The 17,649-nt window shown below is 50.2% G+C and overlaps 1 protein-coding gene across 3 annotated transcripts in view; it reads right to left on the bottom strand.

Annotated features, from left to right (window-relative positions):
- Positions 1 to 17,649, bottom strand: part of PDCD11 (programmed cell death 11) — a 627,216-nt gene that overhangs the window by 19,462 nt on the left and 590,105 nt on the right. For 2 of the 3 annotated variants that reach the window (XM_078643694.1, XM_078643695.1), the window contains exons 30-31: positions 17,127 to 17,246; positions 7,699 to 7,854 (exon numbers count right to left, since the gene is read on the bottom strand). In XM_078643694.1, the coding sequence (XP_078499820.1) occupies positions 7,699 to 7,854; positions 17,127 to 17,246 (276 nt within the window). The remainder of the gene's footprint in view (positions 1 to 7,698; positions 7,855 to 17,126; positions 17,247 to 17,649) is intronic. The other variant, XM_078643696.1, reaches the window with a different exon arrangement.

Raw genomic sequence — 17,649 nt, 5'->3', positions numbered from 1 at the left:
AGCATTGAACGCAGAAGAGACAGAGTCTTTAGGAAACAGGCTGATTTTACAGAGGGAGACAGATCCATGTGGGCCCTGAAATTGTACTTTAGAAACCAGCACCTCTCTTCTTCCCAAAAAATGGGACATCTGAGTGTGACACAGCCATATATACCTGAGTGGTGTGCACCTTTGGAGTTGGGGCATATTCTCAACAAAACTGACGTGGTTGTATCGCCCGAAAGGCTAGGTCGCCAGGGTTTGGTGCATTTGCTTCTTTTCATCTTTTGTGTTTCAGGGGAGAAGGATGGCGTGCCAAACACTGGGAGAACGCACCTCTACTGCTTCACTGTGATGTGAGGTTGTTCATACCCGAGCATGTGGGTGCCCTCTACCCTACCACCTGTACAGTAATGGAGGTGAAACCTCCAAAAAGATTTCAGGAGGAGTCTGGGGATTGGCATACCTGGTCATACTAGAACTGAGAGAAAGTATGCAGTTCAGGAAGACTACTCAGCGCACAAGTTACTACTTGTGTAACGATATATCTGTAAGAGACATTAGTTAGTATTAGATTCCTTACCTTAGAATATCCCCAGGCGTCAGACTGGATCCGGAAACTTTTGCGTAGCAGTACCCTTGCGCGTCGGTAGGCGTCGTCTGCGGCTCCGCGTCCGTCGTCGGCGTCGTGGGCGCCGTGATGACGTCGTCGGAGTACTTAGACGCCACCTCCGCGTGCTGACGTCAGTTCTTAGACACAGCTTTTCCGCGCCAGAAACGCAGAGCCATGTTAAAAACCAACACTGGTGCCATTGAAACTAGGGCCCTGAAAGGGGACAACCCTAACCCTAGATATTGGTTCGCAGAACGGGGAGGATGGGTGGGTCGGTAAGGAATCTAATACTAACTAATGTCTCTTACAGATATATCGTTACACAAGTAGTAACTTGTGCATCTGAAAGAGACACGTTAGTATTAGATTCCTTACCTTAGAATAGATACCCCAGCAATACCAACCCCGGTGGTGGGTCTGTGAACCAATAATCACACCAGAAAGTCCTGGAGGACGGAACGGCCAAAGAAGCCATCCCTCCGGACTTGGCTGTCCAGGCAGTAGTGTCTCGCAAACGTGTGCAGTGACGCCCACGTAGCTGCCTGACCGATGTCTTGTAAGGGCACACCCCTGCCCAGGGCAGTGGTAGTCGCCGTGGCTCGGGTGGAATGAGCCCGCAATCCAGCCGGGGGCTCCTTCCTAGCCAAAGAGTAGCATGCCTGGATACACAAGATGATCCACCGGGAGATGGTCCTCTTGTGCACCGCTTTCCCCTTCTTAGCGCCCACGTAACCAACAAAGAGTTGGTCATCCACCCGGAACTGGCGTGTGCGACTCAAATAAAATGAGAGCGCACGTTTTGGGTCCAGACGGTGGAGCCGCTTTTCCTCTTTAGAGGGATGCGGTGGCGGGAAGAAGGTTGGCAAGGTGATAGACTGCCCGATGTGGAAGGCCGTGACAACCTTGGGCAGGAAAGAAGGTTTGGTACGTAGCACCACTTTGTCCGGATGGACAGAAAGGAAAGGTGGAGTACAAGAAAGAGCCTGGAGCTCACTCACTCTCCTGGCAGAGGTGATGGCAACCAGGAAAGCTGTCTTCAAAGTCAGAAGGCGAAGAGGACAGTTGTGAAGTGGCTCAAAGGGAGCGCACATCAGAAAGGTAAGAATCAGGTTCAAGTCCCACTGAGGCATCCAAACGGAACAGGAGGAAACGTGTGTGTGATGCCCTTAAGAAATCTGTTTACAATAGGGGACTTGAACAAAGAAGGCTGATCAGGTAGCCTGAGAAAGGCTGAAAGGGCAGAAAGATAGCCCTTGATAGTGCCCAGAGCAGAGCCCTGCTGGGCAAGAGAAAGAAGGAAGAGAAGAACCTCAGAAAGAGGGGCAGCAAGAGGATCCACAGCCTTTGCTGTGCACCATGCCACAAATCTGTTCCACCTGCAGGCGTATACCGACTTCGTGGAGGGACGCCTGGCTGCCAGAATGACGTTACAGACTTCAGGAGGCAAGTCAAATGGCCTCAACTGTCGCCGCTCAATCTCCAAGCATGGAGGTGGAGACTGGACAGGCTCGGGTGGAGGACCGTCCCCTGCTGCTGCGACAGAAGGTCCTCCTGAAGAGGCAGACGAACCGGGGGATCGACTGACATATTGAGTAGCTCTGGATACCAGTACCTTCTCGCCCAGTCCGGAGCCACAAGGATGACTTGGGCCCGGTCGCGCTTGATCTTCTTCAGCACTCTGGGTAGAAGTGGTATAGGCGGAAAGGCGTACAACAGACCGCAACTCCACTCGCGACGAAAAGCGTCTCCGAGCGAGTGCCGCCTTGGAAATTCCAACGCGCAGAACTGATGACATTGCACGTTCTCTTCGGTGGCGAATAGATTTAACCAAGGCTCTCCCCATCGCTGAAAGAGGCCTTGCGCCACGTCCGAGTTCAGACGCCATTCGTGATCCATCATGCACCGACGGCTGAGCTCGTCCGCCCTGGCGTTCAGAGAACCTGCCAGGTGTTAAGCCACCAGGGTCACGCCCTGGCGTTCCAGCCATTGCCAAAGGCGAAGAGCCTCCTGGGAAAGGGTCCACGACCCCACCCCGCCCTGTTTGTTGCAGTACCACATGGCGGTGGTGTTGTCCGTGAACACCTGCACTACACTCCCCCGGACAGAGGGGAGGAATGCCTTCAGTGCTAGAGGAATCGCCCGCAACTCCAACAGGTTGATGTGGAGCCGGGCCTCCGCCGGAGACCAGAGGCCTCTGATCTCCGCCTCTCCCATGTGGCCTCCCCAGCCCTGGAGGGACGCGTCCGTCACAACTACGTGCTCCGGTTGGGGAAGGGAGAGGGATCTGCCGCTGACCCAATCGCGGTCCATGAGCCACCACTGCAGCGGTCTCGCAGTGCCCTCCGGGATCAGGACGTGGTCGGACAGATTGCCCTGATGCTGGGCCCACTGAAACTTCAGGTCCCACTGCAGAGCCCGCATCCGCCACCTGGCGTGATGCACCAGAAGGATGCAGGAGGCCATCAGCCCCAGAAGCCGCAGCGTCAACCTGACCGAGACCCGGGATAACGGCTGAAAAATGGGAATCAGAGCCTGAATATCCCGGACCCGCTGTTCGGGTGGATAAACCCGAAACTGCGCCGAGTCCAGAACCGCTCCGATGAAGAGGAGCTTCTGAGAGGGACAGAGGTGTGACTTTGGCACATTGATGGAGAACCCCAGCTGGTGCAGGAGATCTGCTGTAGTCTGGAGGTGGCTGACGACTGTCAGGGGCGAGCCCGCCTTCAACAGCCAGTCGTCCAGGTAGGGGAAGACTGAAACCCCGAACCTGCGCAGATGAGCTGCGACCACCGCCATCACCTTCGTGAACACCCGTGGGATGCTGGTAAGGCCGAAGGGGAGCACGGTAAACTGAAAGTGCTCGTGGCCAACCGTGAACCGCAGGTAGCGTCGGTGGGCCGGCAGGACAGGGATGTGGAAATAAGCGTCCTGCAAGTCCAACGCTACCATCCAGTCTCCCGGGTCCAGGGCAGCTAGGACCTGAGCCAGTGTCAGCATCTTGAACTTCTCCTTCCGGAGGAAGCCGTTGACGTTCCGTAGATCCAAGATAGGGCGTAGGCCCCCTTTGCCCTTCTTGGGTACCAGAAAGTAGTGGGAGTAGCAACCACACCCTACTTCTGGCCCAGGAACGCGCTCGATGGCCCCCTTGGCCAAGAGGGCCGTAACTTCCTCCTGCAGAAGTCGCAAGTGATCCCCCGATACACGGTGGTTCTGCGGTGGCATGGCCGGAGGAGTCGCCTCGAAGGGGAGGGAATAGCCCCTTCGGACGATCTGCAGCACCCACCTGTCCGAAGTGACAGTGCGCCAGTGGAGGTGGTGATGGCGAACCCTGCCCCCCACTGGCGTCACATGGGCCTGAAAGCACGGACTAGGAGGGTTTTGAGGCGGATGCTGCGGGGGAAGGTGTGGACTGACCTCGCCGCTGCCCCCGACCGCCCGGACGGCGGTTCCCACGGCCGCCACCGCGTTGGGTATTGCCCTGCGGAGCGTGGCTGGCGGCACGTGCGGGCGCACCCCTTCCGTGGCCACGAAAGGAGTGAAAGGCAGCCGATTGCTGGCGCTGGCCCGAGAGGCCTTGGCCGTAGCCTTGGAGTCCTTAAAGCGCTCAAGCGCATGGTCTGCCTTGTCGCCAAAGAGGCGACGGCCATCGAACGGCATGTCCATGAGCGTGCTCTGGACATCAGCCGAGAAGTTGGCGGCCCTCAGCCAGGCGTGGCGTCTGACCGCCACCGTCGTTGCCATCGCTCTACCCAGCGAGTCGGTGGTATCCAGCCCACACCTGATGGAATACTTGGCTGCATCCCGGCCCTCCACAAGGGCTTGGCCGAGTTTGCCCGTACCTCCAATGGACACTCTGGCAGCACTTCCGCGACCTTATCCCACACAGAGTGGGTGTAACGTCCCAAGAGGCAGGCGGTGTTGGAAGACCGCAGGCCTAGACTAAGGGATGAGAAGATCTTCTTCCCATACTGGTCATACCTCTTGGATTCCCTGTCGGGCGGGGCCGACGGGAATGCGGTCTGGGAATTGGAGGCCTGGATGACCAGGCTCTCGGGGGTAGGGTGGGAGGCAAGGAAACATGGGTCGCCCGGGGCTGGGCGGTGGCGTCTGGCCACGTTCCTATCTACGGGCGAACCCGTAGCGGGCTTGGACCAAGTGCCCAGAAGAACGTCGGTCAAGGCCTCATTAAAGGGCAGCAGAGGCTCGGCCGAGCTTGACTGCGGTTTAAGGACCTCAGTGAGGAGGTTAGTCCTCACGGCCGCGACGGGGAGCTCAAGGCCCAAGGCCTTGGCAGCCCTCATCAGCACCACACTATAGGTTGCCCCCTCCTCCGAAGCCACGGTAGGAGGGGAGACAAAACCAGTGTCTGGAGAGGTGTCCAGGCCACTGGCCTCCCCAAGGTCTCCTGTCCAGTCCTCATGAGACTGACACTCCCTGGTCAGAGGGTCCTCAGACCCCTCCCAGTCCTCATCATCACCCATCTCCTGAAACCCAGGGTTCTCAACTAATGGGGCCTGTTCATAAAAGTGAAATTCACCCAACGGCGTCTGGAGCGGCGCCCATCGGGGCCGTCCCGACGACTGAACAGGAACGAAGGTGGAACCGGGGACGGCGCCGCCCGAGGACGGCGCCGGAGGCGACACCTGCGGGTCCGACGCCGGGGAGGCCGTAAGATCCACCGGCGAAGAACCCGATCCCGAAGGAGGGCCAGCGGAGTCCTGCGGCGCCGGACCCGAAGGCACCGGCGGCGCCGGGACAACTGAACCCCCCGGCGCCGGGCCCGAAGGCACCGGCGGCGTCGGGGCCAAAGCACCCGACGGCGTCGGGGCCGGAGCCGCCGACCCACTAGGGGCCCCAGACGGGTCCGCTGGGCCCGAAGGCGCCGCGGAGCCCGCCGGAGCAGAGAGTTTCCTCATGGCCATGAGGAAGCGCTCCATCTCCTCCTGCGTCGCGTTCAGCCCAGGGACCGGAGGGTATGGAGCTGCACGCGTCGCCCGCGACTCCGACGGAGCCGCGTGGGTGGTGTCACCCGAAACCCCGGCCGCGTCGTGCGAGCGTCGGGGGGGGAGTCCGAAGAGCGATGATGCCGCTTGGACTTCTTGTGCCTCTTACCTGACGACGACTTCGACCCGGAGGAGTGCGGCCTACCCTCGGAACTGTGGTGGCTCCGAGCCCGCGACCTGTCCCTCGACCTCCCATGGGATCGGGACCTCTCGCGGCGCGGGACCAACTGCCGGAGTTCGAGTCGCCTGCGGGACCGCTCCCGCCTGGCTTTCGAAGAGAGGGCCCGGCAGTCGGAGCAGGCCTTGTCGTCGTGGTCGACGCCCAGACAAGACAAACAGACGCGGTGAGGATCCGTGACCGACATCAGGCGGTCGCAATCGTCACAGTGCTTGAAGCCGGGCATCCCTACGGCACCGTTCGGAGTCGAGAGACTCGAAATAACAATCAAAAAGTGATCAAAAAGGTAGTCAAAAATTGACTAGGGTTACTGCTTTTTCCAGATCTGCGCTTGCTGGTGCGGAAAAAAGAAGAACTGACGTCAGCACGCGGAGGCGGCGTCTAAGTACTCCGACGACGTCATCACGGCGCCCACGACGCCGACGACGGACGCGGAGCCGCAGACGACGCCTACCGACGCGCAAGGGTACTGCTACGCAAAAGTTTCCGGATCCAGTCTGACGCCTGGGGATATTCTAAGGTAAGGAATCTAATACTAACGTGTCTCTTTCAGATCACTTGATACAGTGGGCTTGCATCACCACACCCACAGAGGACAGGATAATCATAGGGGACAACTCGGACCTCTATGCAAAAATGAAGATTTTAGCTAGACAAGGCAATGCACCAGTCTTTTAAGCTGGAAATGAGTGTATCCCTGGAGAACCCATTGACCAAGAGAGATTGGAGTTCTTTATTTGGATGTGAGAAATGTATCTTCCAGAAACAGGACTATGAATGTGACCTTCAAGTTCCCAGAGTAGAAGGCCTTACTATCTCAATGAAATAAAGTGTGCTAGTGAGAGCTCCTCCTAAATCTACTTCCTACGGGTGAATGTCAAAGCATGCGCTGGATAGTTGTACCATTAGTGTACACCCGACCAAGGTGGACCTGTAAGAACCTCATAACAATGGAAGCACCAGAAGGCTCTTGCCCAACAAGATAAGCAGAGATTATTAGGCCCAGATGGTGAAAATGTAGGTTACATAACACACATGACTAAAAGCTGAAAATGTGCAAGCTAACGGAGTTAAAAAAATAAAGGCCAATGGAAAAACATGCAAATAAAATTAAAAGTTTCAAAGTGTATCAGAAGTCAACATTGCACTGGGAAACTGGTAAGAGAATTAGGTTCTGATACATAATGCACATGGGGAAAAAAGGAACCGCCATATGACACGTTTATGAGTGCTGTTGTAAGAGCTTTGAATTAACAGCTATGAATGTATTTTCTGGTCTTGCCACTTGGTAGCAGAGTACCTGCAATGTTGAGAAAGGGAACGATCTAGGACATACAAGTAGCTCTATTTATGTTGCCTGGGTCAACACCTCTTAGGGAAAATTAGCTTAAATGTATAAAGATAAACTTTTAGAACACAATACATTACTGATCCTAGCATTGGCATGGAGCCCTAGCATGACGTTTGTAATGAAACTGCAGTTTCTCCAACTACTATTACTCCAAGTGCCACTGTCTTAAAGGTACAATTGTTTGTAATCTTGATTTTCTTCTAGGGTTTATATTGTCATAATCTTTGCCGCTTTGATAGTTCAGACGTATACTAGCTACTTTCATTTCTTAAACAGAGACATCAATGCTTTCCTTCCTTGCACTTTGAAAAAAGAAGGCAAATACACTTAAAAACGAGTGAAGATGTCAGACAAGCTATAAGCAATTATCCTTTTTTTATTATGTAAGACCACCTCTACACTGACCCCCAAGATGAACATTTCATTGCAAAAAAATGCACAAGTCTAAATCCAAACAAACTGTGGTGGTCGTTTTACATCAACTTATCGGATTCAAAGTGAGAAGAAAAACATGCAAATCGTGGTTAAATAACATCAATACTGTATACTGTAATCTATTTGTTAACCAATGCACCTTGGATTGTTGTTCTTCATCCTCGTCGCTGTCTGAGCTATCTGCTTCTCTCTCGTCTGGCTGGACAACCTTTAAGGTGTTCAAACTGACGTCCCAGGTGAAATCGGAAGAAACCTGCAGCCTCGGAGCCGTATCCTGGGTATGCTTTTGCGCCTGCTTAAAGAAAAAACACAAAATGCATCATGGCACCAACTCTTTCTATTTTGTATTTGCCTTCACAGTTCTTTGTACCGCTGCTAAATAGATGAGCAGTGTTAGTATAAACATACTACCCTCACACAGCATCATAACCCATAACCCTCCTGAAATTAGCAGCACCACTTATAGGCACAATATGACCCCTTACTTCTCATACTTCTTCCATCCAAGAAAGATTTGCACTTTTTCTTTATATCCTTGCAGTGTTTTAGTAGCTCAAATATGAGATCTTAATACTCATGTGTATTCACAGCCATCTTAAGAATTTTTGGGACATGCACATGACCTACTTTCAGGGTCCCTTTTCAGAACGATTTTGAATGTATTTCCCATTTTCAGTTAACCCAAACCCTCAAGATGTCAAATGATATTGAAATATACCGTAAACTTTTAGAAACAGGACCATGCATATGTAGCCGTAAGGTCAAGCTGCCCAGCACCAATCAGCGAAACAGTACAAAAAGCAAAGATAAACAAGCTGGGATAAAGACATTTCTTGTTGCTACTTGATTTTGAATTGTTTTGTCTTGCAGCAACAATATATTTAATACAATGACTAACCAACCTGATTCCGCATTGTTAGAAAGATATGGTAATTTGGCCATTTAGAGACCTGGTTCGTAATGGACAAATTACTTACCTTTGATAATGCCTTATCTGGTAGAGACATGATCCAGCCGTAGATTCCTTACCTTTGAATTTCCCAGACGTGAGACTTGATCCGGATGATTTTTCTTTGAGCAATACCCCTGTGCACTGGTAGGTGGCGTCGGTCGGCCCTGTGTGATGTCGGCGCCATAGTGACATCAGCGTCACCTACATAGGCACCAACGCAGCACGCTGACGTAAGTACTTTTCATGATTTGACATGCTAGGAGCGTGGAGCCATGACATGCATTGACGATGATGTTTCTGAACAACTAGGGCACTGAAAGGGATCAGCCCTGACCCTAGAAACCGGTCTACAGTGTGGGGAGGAAGGGTGAGTCGGTAAGAAATCTGTGGCTACATCATGTCTATACCAGATAAGGCGTTACTGAATGTAACAAACTTCTTCATCTGATAGAGACCTCTAGCTGCAGATTCCTTACCTTTGAATAGATACCCAATCAATATCATCCCGAGAGGAGGGACTGCGGAAAAGTTTATACTAGGAAGTCCTGCAAAACAGAGCGGCCAAAAAGGCCATCCCTGGGGACTTGACTGTCCATGCAGTAGTGCTTGGGAAACGTGTGCAGGGATGCCCCTGCTGCGGCCTGACAAATGTCAAGGGCTGGAACTTCATGCTGCAACACCGTGGTAGCAGCTTTAGATTTGGTGGAGTGAGTCTTCAGGAGGCTGCTTTTTGGCCAAAGTGTCGCAGATTTTGATGCAGAGGACGATCCATTGCGAGATAGTCCTCTTCTGCACCTCAAGACCTTTCTTCATTCCAACATACCCCATGAAGAGTTGGGTGTCCACCAGAACTCTTTAGTTCAGTTAAAGTAGAACAACAAAGCTCTTTTTGGGTCCAGATGGTGGAGTTGCTCCTCTTCTTTACAAGGATGCGCGAGAAAGTGGGAACGGTGACAGATTGCCTCGCATGGAATGGTGTTACCACTGTCAGGAGGAAAGAGGCCCTAGTGCGAAGCACCAGTTTGTCAGGTAAGGAGGCTTGTATGACAAAGCCCGCAATTTGCTCACACTCCTGGCAGATGTGATTGCCTCAAAAAAGGCAGTTTTGATGGTAAGCAGCCAGAGGGGGCAGTTGTGCAGAGGTTTGAATGAAGCACACATCAATAATGAGGGTTGGTCTGGCAACCTCAGGAAGGCAGACTGGGCCGAAAGGTACCCTTTGAGAGTGCCAGTTGGACAGCCCTGCTGGGCAAGGTTCAAAATAAAAAGCAAAACTTGAGAAAAGGAAGCAGAAAGAGGATCAATAAAGCTTTCTGTATATAACGTTACAATTTTTTTCCTTCTGCAGGCATACACCGTCCTGGTGGAAAGCCGACTGGCCACCAAAATAACATTGCAAACTTCTGGAAAAAGGTCAAATGCTGTCAACTGCCGCTGCTGAAAATCCACATAAGAAGGAGTAGAGTTGACAGGTTTGGGTGGAGGACCCTCCTTTGCTGCTGAACAGAAGATCCTCCAGAAAAGGCGGCCTGATCGGAAGATTGAAGTTCAATTGGAGAAGCTCGGGATACCAGACTCTCCGTGCCCAGTCCAGAGACACAAATGACTTGGGCCCAGTCTGTCCTGATCTTCTTGAGCACTCTGGACAGGAGTGTTACGGGCGGAAAGGAGTATAGGAGGCCTGAGCTCTACTCAAGAGGAAAAGCATCTCCGAGCAAGAGCCGCTTGGAAACTCCAGTGCGAAAAACTACAGACATTGCGCGTTCTAGGAGGAGGCGAACAGATCTAACCAATGCGCTCGTCACTGTTGAAAGAGACCTTGTGCCACCTCCGGATGGAGCCACCATTCATGATCCGCTAGGCATTGACGGCTAAGTTTGTACACCCAGGCATTCAAAGAATTTACAAGGGTTTAAATACCAGGGATATGCCCAGCTGTTCCAGCCAAGTTCAAAGATACAGGGCCTCTTGCCAAACGGTCCACGACCCCACCCTGCCCGGTTTGTTGCAGTACCGCATGGCGGTGGTGTTGTCCGTGAACACCTGAACAAGCTTTCCCTTGAATGAAGGAAGAAAAGCTTTCAATGCCAAATGAATCACTTGGAGCTACAGCAAGCTGATGTGGAGTCCAGATTACGCCGGAGACCAGAGGCCTCTGATCTCCACCTCTCCCAGATGGCCGCCCCATCCCAGGAGTGATGCATCTCTCACTACTGTGTGATCTGTTGGGGGACGGGAGAGAGGTCTGCCTCGGACACAATCGCCGTGGGTCAGCTACCACTGCAGGTCCTGTGCGGTTCCATCAGAGATCTGAACCAGGTCGGAGAGATTCCCCTGATGCTGCACCCACTGAAACTACAAGGCCCACTATAGAGCCTGCATAAGCCATCTGGCATGTGTCACAAGCAGGATGCCCAGCAGCCTTTGAGTCATTCTTACCAAAATTCAGGATAGAGGCTGAAACATCAGTATCATGGGAAACATCCTTTACAACGAAACTTTTACAACGCAGTGCTTTTACAACGCAGGTTTTACAACGAAAACCATTACAACGCATTGTGCTGGGGGGCGCTCTAGGATAGGGAATAGATTTAATTTACTATCCAACACCTTCCCTAGTGTCCACGGGGACTGGAGTTGGAATAGTAAATTAAACTATTCACTATCCAGCACCCCAAAGCGCTATGCGTTGTAAAGGTTTGCATTGTAAAAACTGCGTTGTAACAGCATGCGTGGTAAAAGCATGCGTTGTAACGTCATACATCCCAGTATCATAGCCTGAATATCCTCCTGAAGCAAAGTTAGGTAAACCACCGTCAGCCGGTCATAAGATGGAATCATGGTGGGAGGGGTAATCTTGAAGGGGAAGGAGTAGCCCCTTCGGATTAGTGGGAGAACCCACCTGTCCGAAGTGATGTTCTGCTAGTTGTAGAGGTGATTGCTGATCCTGCCACCAACTGACCTCCCATGAACTGGAAGGGCAAAACTAGGAAGGTTTGAAGGCTTAGGCTGCAGGGAGGGTGGGGTCTGATCCGACCTCTGGCCGCCTGACGCAAGGGGCCGGAACGAGCCCCGCCCGTGGATGTGCAGAGGTTGCTGAACTTGTGCGGACTTGTAGCTGAGCTATGGCTGGCATGGCTAAAAGCCCCTTCCGTGGGGCGGAAGGTCAGACCGGGACGTTTGGCCACTTCGAGGCCCAAGGACTTGGCCATGTCCTGTGAGTCCTTAAAGCGCTCAAGCGCCTTGTCTCCAAAAAGATGAGTGCCATCAAAAGGCATGTCCATAAGAAAGACCTGGACATCCCCTGAAAAGCCAAAAGTCCTCAACCAGGCATGGCATCGAACAGCCACTGTCTATGAAATCGCTCTGCCCAGCATGTCTATTTTGTCAAGACAACAATGAATGGTGAACTTTGCAGTATCCCTCCTGTCTGATACTGCTTGGGAGAGGACTGTCCAGGCCTCCTCCAGGATCTGTGGCAGCACTTGCACAACCGTTTCTCACAAGAAGTGGGAGTAAAGGCCCAATAAGCATGCAGTGTTCACCGAACACAATGCAAGGATAGCAGAAGAAAACATTTTCTTAACTCAGCTGTCCAGCCTCCTGGATTTCCTATCTGGGGTGCAGAAGGGAATGCACCGAGGGGGTAAACAACGTTTATAACTAAACATTATCTCCGCGGGGAATCACAACGCGGTCGTTATCACGACCACGTTGTGATTCCGCATACCATTACTCCGCAAGTCGGAACAACGACTTGCGGAGGAGGGGGGGGGGGGGGGGTGTTGGATTTAAAATCCAACACCTTCCCTAGTGTCCGCATAGACTGGAGTTGGAATAGTAAATTATACTATTCCAACTTCCAGCGCCCCCCCCTCCGCAAGTCGTTGTTACGACTTGCGGAGTAATGGTATGCGGAATCGCAACGCGGTTGTGATAACGACCGTGTTGTGATTCCCCGCGGAGAATAAACGTGGTATTAGATCATACAGTCCACCGAGGGAGGTAGAGGCTTGGACCACCAAGCTCTCTGGGGTAGGGTAGCTGGTGAGGAAATTTGGGTCACCCGGTACATAGTGATGGCAGCAGGCGATTGTCCTATTCACAGGAGCCCCTGTGCTGGGCTTGGGCCATGTTCCCAGTAGGACATCAGTTAAGGCCTCGTTGAAGGGCAGCAAGCAAACCAAAGAGGAGACACTTGGCTGCAAAGGCTCTGTCAGGATATTAGTCTTGACCACCACAGAAGTGAGCTGAAGGCCCAGAACCTCAGCTGCCCTTTGAACCCCCATAGCATATGATGCTCCCTCCTCTGTAGCCACGGTAGAGGGAGAAAGCAGGCCAGAATCTGGGAGGTATCTAGTCCACTGGCCTCACCCAGTTCCTCATAGAAGTCCATTTCTCCGTAAGTCTGTTCTTGTAAAGGGTCCAGCAACCCCTCTCAATATTCCTCCATTCCAAGCTCTACAGAATAAGGGTGAAGAAATGACCTAGGACCTAAGGGTTCTGTCGGTATCGCTAGACGCTGATACGGTTCTGGGTCGTCAGGGATTAGAATGGGGCTGGCATCGCTGGGAGCGCCAGAAAGCGTCAAGAGTCTGTGTCAGGGCTGGGGAAGGTTGCAATGGCATGAATGGCATTGGTCTAGATCCATTGCCGAATCCATGCGGGGGGGGGGGGGGGGGCATCACGGGCGCCAGAGCCGCCGGTGCAGAACCCAGTGGAGCCTCCTGAGTGTTTCCAGGGCCCAAAGGCACACCAGTAGGGTCACGTCACCCAAATATGAATCACATGGCATCATAAAATTCCTTAAGTTGGGCGGGGGACACTCCGGCTCTTGGAAAGGCGGTTAAGCACGGAGCCGACCCAGGTGAAGATTCAGAAGAATGAGGCCTAGAACGCAGACACTCCTCCGTTGGCTGGAGAGAAGTCAAAGCCCACTTCGACTTCTTATGTTTTTTGTGCCTCTTACCTGACCTACTCGATGACTGAGTGGGAGGACTAACACTTGGGACTCCCGGAGCAGTGCCCGGACCTTCCTCTCGACTGGGACCGTGAACAAGACCTCTGAAGAGAGCGATGTGGTACAGTGCACGGTGACACAAGCACCTTTAGTGAGCGCTCCCTCAAAGCTTCTGGAGCCATTGCCCGGCAGTCAGAGCACGACTTCCAGTGGTGGTCTTGCTCCAGGCACCAAAGGCAAATCAGGTGTGAGTCCGTAACTGACATGGTGCATTGACAGGCGTCACACGGTTGGAAACCAGAAGTCTTTTTGGACAAGATGGAAAAAACCTACACACCAAAAAGGGGGTCGACAAAATGTCGAAAATAGCCAGTCAAAAAGTGACAGAGGGTAGCGCTCTACACGAATCTGCGATGACTAGCGATGAGAAAGTAAAGAATTGATGTCAGAGCGCGAAGGTGGTGCCTTTATAGGTGAAGCGGATGTCACTACAGCATGGACAATGCGGACGACATCACGCGGAGCCAACCAATGCCACCTAACGCACGCAGGGGTGTTGCTCAAAGAAAAATCTTCTGTATCCAGTCTGACACTTGGGAAATTCAAAGGTACAGAATCTCCTTAATTCTGCTCCCCTTCATAGACCTCCCTCTCATCTTACCATCTCCAAACTTCTCTGGCTACCCAGGGTCCTCCAGGCTTTGCTGAGTCCGAGAAATGGGAGGGAAACACACGGGTAAATAGAATAGTATAACAAGAGACTTGAAAAAGAGGTAGAAAAGAAGCAGTGATGGATATGAGTTAGAGAGCGAAACGAGGTAGGGGAGGCACAAGGTTAAGAGAGGAAGACGAAGAAGCCCGAAAGAAAGGGAGACAGAAAGAGGAAGTAAGGTTTCAGAGTGAGGCAGAGAAAATTAGAGAGGGAAAAGGAAATGTAGAGAGAAGGAGAGACATGGAGTAAACAGAATGTGAGTTACAGACAGAGATAACACAGAAGGAGGTTAATTAAAGAGAGCTACATGCAAAGAGTGGAATGGGTAGACAAGTGAGGTAGTGAGACTGCATACAGAGGTACACAGTACAGGAAAAGAGACTGGAAGGGTAGACAGATGGGGAAAATCAGAAACAAGGTGTAGAAAGTCAGGTAAAGAAATTAGCAATGCAGAGAATGTTAGAGTGATAGGTGTGAAGGGCAGAACAAGGTTAGGTGTAGATAGAAAAGAGGTTAATTAGAGACAAACAGGAGAGACAGATTGAAAGGTGAGGATGATAGAAAGGTAGAGAGAGTATGAAGTGGAAAGTGTGCTGAGGCAGACAGGTAGAAACAGTGATGAGCAGAATAAAGTTGTGTAAGAGATTGAGTGAGGGGTGAGGTTGAGATAGTGAATTGAAAGACAGAAGGCGGTATAGAGAAATGAGAGACTGGGAGGTAATGGTAGAGAAACAAACCTATGGGTCGAGAAAGAGGTAGAGATAAAGAAGGAAGGTATTGAGAACTGTGAAGTAGAATGAACAGATTAAGAAAGAAGGGGTGCTAAGACAAGGAATTAATGTTGATGTAAATGGTTAAGTAGTGAGAAAGAGAAAGGGGACATGGAGAAAGATGAGGTAGTGAGTGTGGTGAGAGGTGAGGATGTGGAGAGGTAGAGAGTAAAGGCAGAAAGAGGCAAGGTATATGGAGGTGAGCTCAAGAGAGATGAGGCTGTTAGAGAGGTGAAGTAAAAGAAGGCTAGATAGCGGAAGGTGGGTCGTAAACAGCAGTAAGGGACAGAGAGAGAGAGGGGGGTGAGCTATAGAGATCAGTTACATGGGAGGGTAGAGATGTAGAGAGGTGGGCAGTGGGCTCAGAGTGGCAGAGAGAGAGAGGCAAGGTAGAGACAGAAATACAGAGACGTCTGTTTCAGAAAGAGTTGCGGTAAACGGATCTAATATAAAGTGCGCTGGGGTCGGTACACAGAGAAACAGAGAGAAGGAAAGAAACTGGAGTGAGCTAGAAGAAGTGAAAAACAGCAGTGAGCTAGAAGAAGTGAGGTGAAGTAAGGAAAGAAGCATGAAACAAAGATAGATGTGGCAGATAAAAAGATGTAAAGGGTGGTAGGGACAGGTAAAATAAGTAGTTAGAGGGGTAGATAGAGAAATGAAATAGAGAGAAAGGAAGGGATTTAAGGACTGGTGAGGTAGGTAGATGAGAGGTGAAGAGGAGAGCTCGAAGGAGAGAAACAGAGAGGAGTTAGAGGAAGTGTAGGTTAGAAGGAGGTAGACAAACAAGTATAGAGAGGTAAAAAGGGATAAGATCAGGAAGATGGATAGAGATGCTAGAATAAACGAGATGCGGTACAGAGAAATGTAGATGTGTGACTAGGCAGAGAAAGACATGGTTAGAAGTAGGTGAAGCAGAAGTGAGGTTGAGATACAAAAGGAGACATATCTGAGAAAGAGATAAAGAGATCATTTTACCAGAGGACCCTGGAGCTATTGCTCATTTTGCTTGTTTCTTGAATTGGGTGTGCAGGTATCCACATATCAGTCCTTTCCCTTCAATGATGAGCTCAGCCACACTATGAATGGAGAAACTTTGTCCACGCTAGGCAATGAATTGCTTACTACATGGTTCTTGGAAATTCAGGCAGTGAGTGACATTATTTGGCAGCCCTCTACTGACCACTGGTTTCTCTCTACCTCAGAGGTGAAGTCTAAATATACATCATCAGATGAAATATTATTTACTTTGTGTATGCAATCTGAAATTCCTCATCACTGTGCAAGCTCTCTGTTCCCTATCAAAGAAGCACCAAGCATAACCAACAACCCACTCAAGAATTGACTTATGTTCCACCAATATTAAGATTTAAAACACATTTACCAAACCAGGAAAGACTAATGCACAAGTGGAATTAGAAAGGTGAAAAGGTATTCTTGAAATTGTTCAAGGACAGCAATGTGTTTAAAACTTTCACTACCCAAATGTTTTTTCTTGCTGGAGGGTTTCACTGTGTTGTCAAGTTTCTATTAGAAGCATGGTAGATACGTTTCTGATGGAAATATTAATGCAGGTAAATAAAATAAATGGGTTGCTTTGGTTCTCAAACAAGATCAGTGGCACAGATATGACCTATCAAGCTTTTGGTTGCTTTATAGTTTTGACTCCAATGGGATGCTTTACAATAAAACCATTATCACCAGAACACCTTCAATGCTGAAAATGGTTATTCCATTGTGGAAGATATGGACAAATAATTGTGGGGAGTTGTCACTCAATTATTTGTAATACAAGTATATCTCAACAGTAGCCTGGCCAACTGAGAAATTGCACTACAATTAAAGGGCAATAATCACTTTTGGTACAAATAATACTTAAAAGACTACCTGGACAAGTGCCAATGGCCTCCAATTCTACACAAGAAGTGCCAGAGAGTTGCTATTTACCAAATTGAACAAATGCATGGAACATTGAATGATTAATATAATTAAAGGTCTAACAACTCTATGTACTTCAAATATATGAAAGGACACCAAACTCAGATGTATAGCAATACACAATATCACATATGAGACAGCAAAGGAAAGCAAGGGATTTGAGAGAGAGCGGGCCTCATATTATCCGTTTGGTGTTTTGCAGTTTTGTTAAACATGGTTTTTGTCCTTAAACCCATACCTTTGATTTCTCCTCTTTTGTTCCTTCTTCGTCTTGCTCTCGGAAGTACACCTCAACTCCACTGTCATCCTCTTCTTTGGACACATTTGATTTTCTTTTCTTTTTCTTTGGAACATCAACCTGGCAAATTAAACATTTTTGAGTCAATTAGTTGCAAATCATTAACATTTTTTCTGCATAGATGTACACGCTTAAGGAAGTGTGTCCCACCTAATCCCGACAAGTCCTAGTTTTTACACAAACATTATTGCATTTTCAATATATAAACAGACAGCCCCTTTTGGTGAGAACTAGATTATAACATCATACAGAGCAGTTATGATGGCGATGTTCATCAATACAATAGAAATTGATGATACAGTGTAATAAAATACATAATTTTCGGACTTGCTATTGATCTGCATATATTACAAACTACGAACTAAACAACCTCTTCCCTCTCATCCCTGAACCAGTCATCGTGGATATTCATTCTGTTGTATCCTGTAGATAGGGAATAAAGCTGATGCAATATAGAGAACTG

The sequence above is a fragment of the Lissotriton helveticus genome, chromosome 5_1, assembly GCF_964261635.1.
Source record: "Lissotriton helveticus chromosome 5_1, aLisHel1.1, whole genome shotgun sequence".
Lineage (NCBI taxonomy): Eukaryota > Metazoa > Chordata > Amphibia > Caudata > Salamandridae > Lissotriton > Lissotriton helveticus.
Note: the sequence above shows the minus strand (reverse complement) of the source record. Positions and strands in the feature narration are given on the sequence as shown.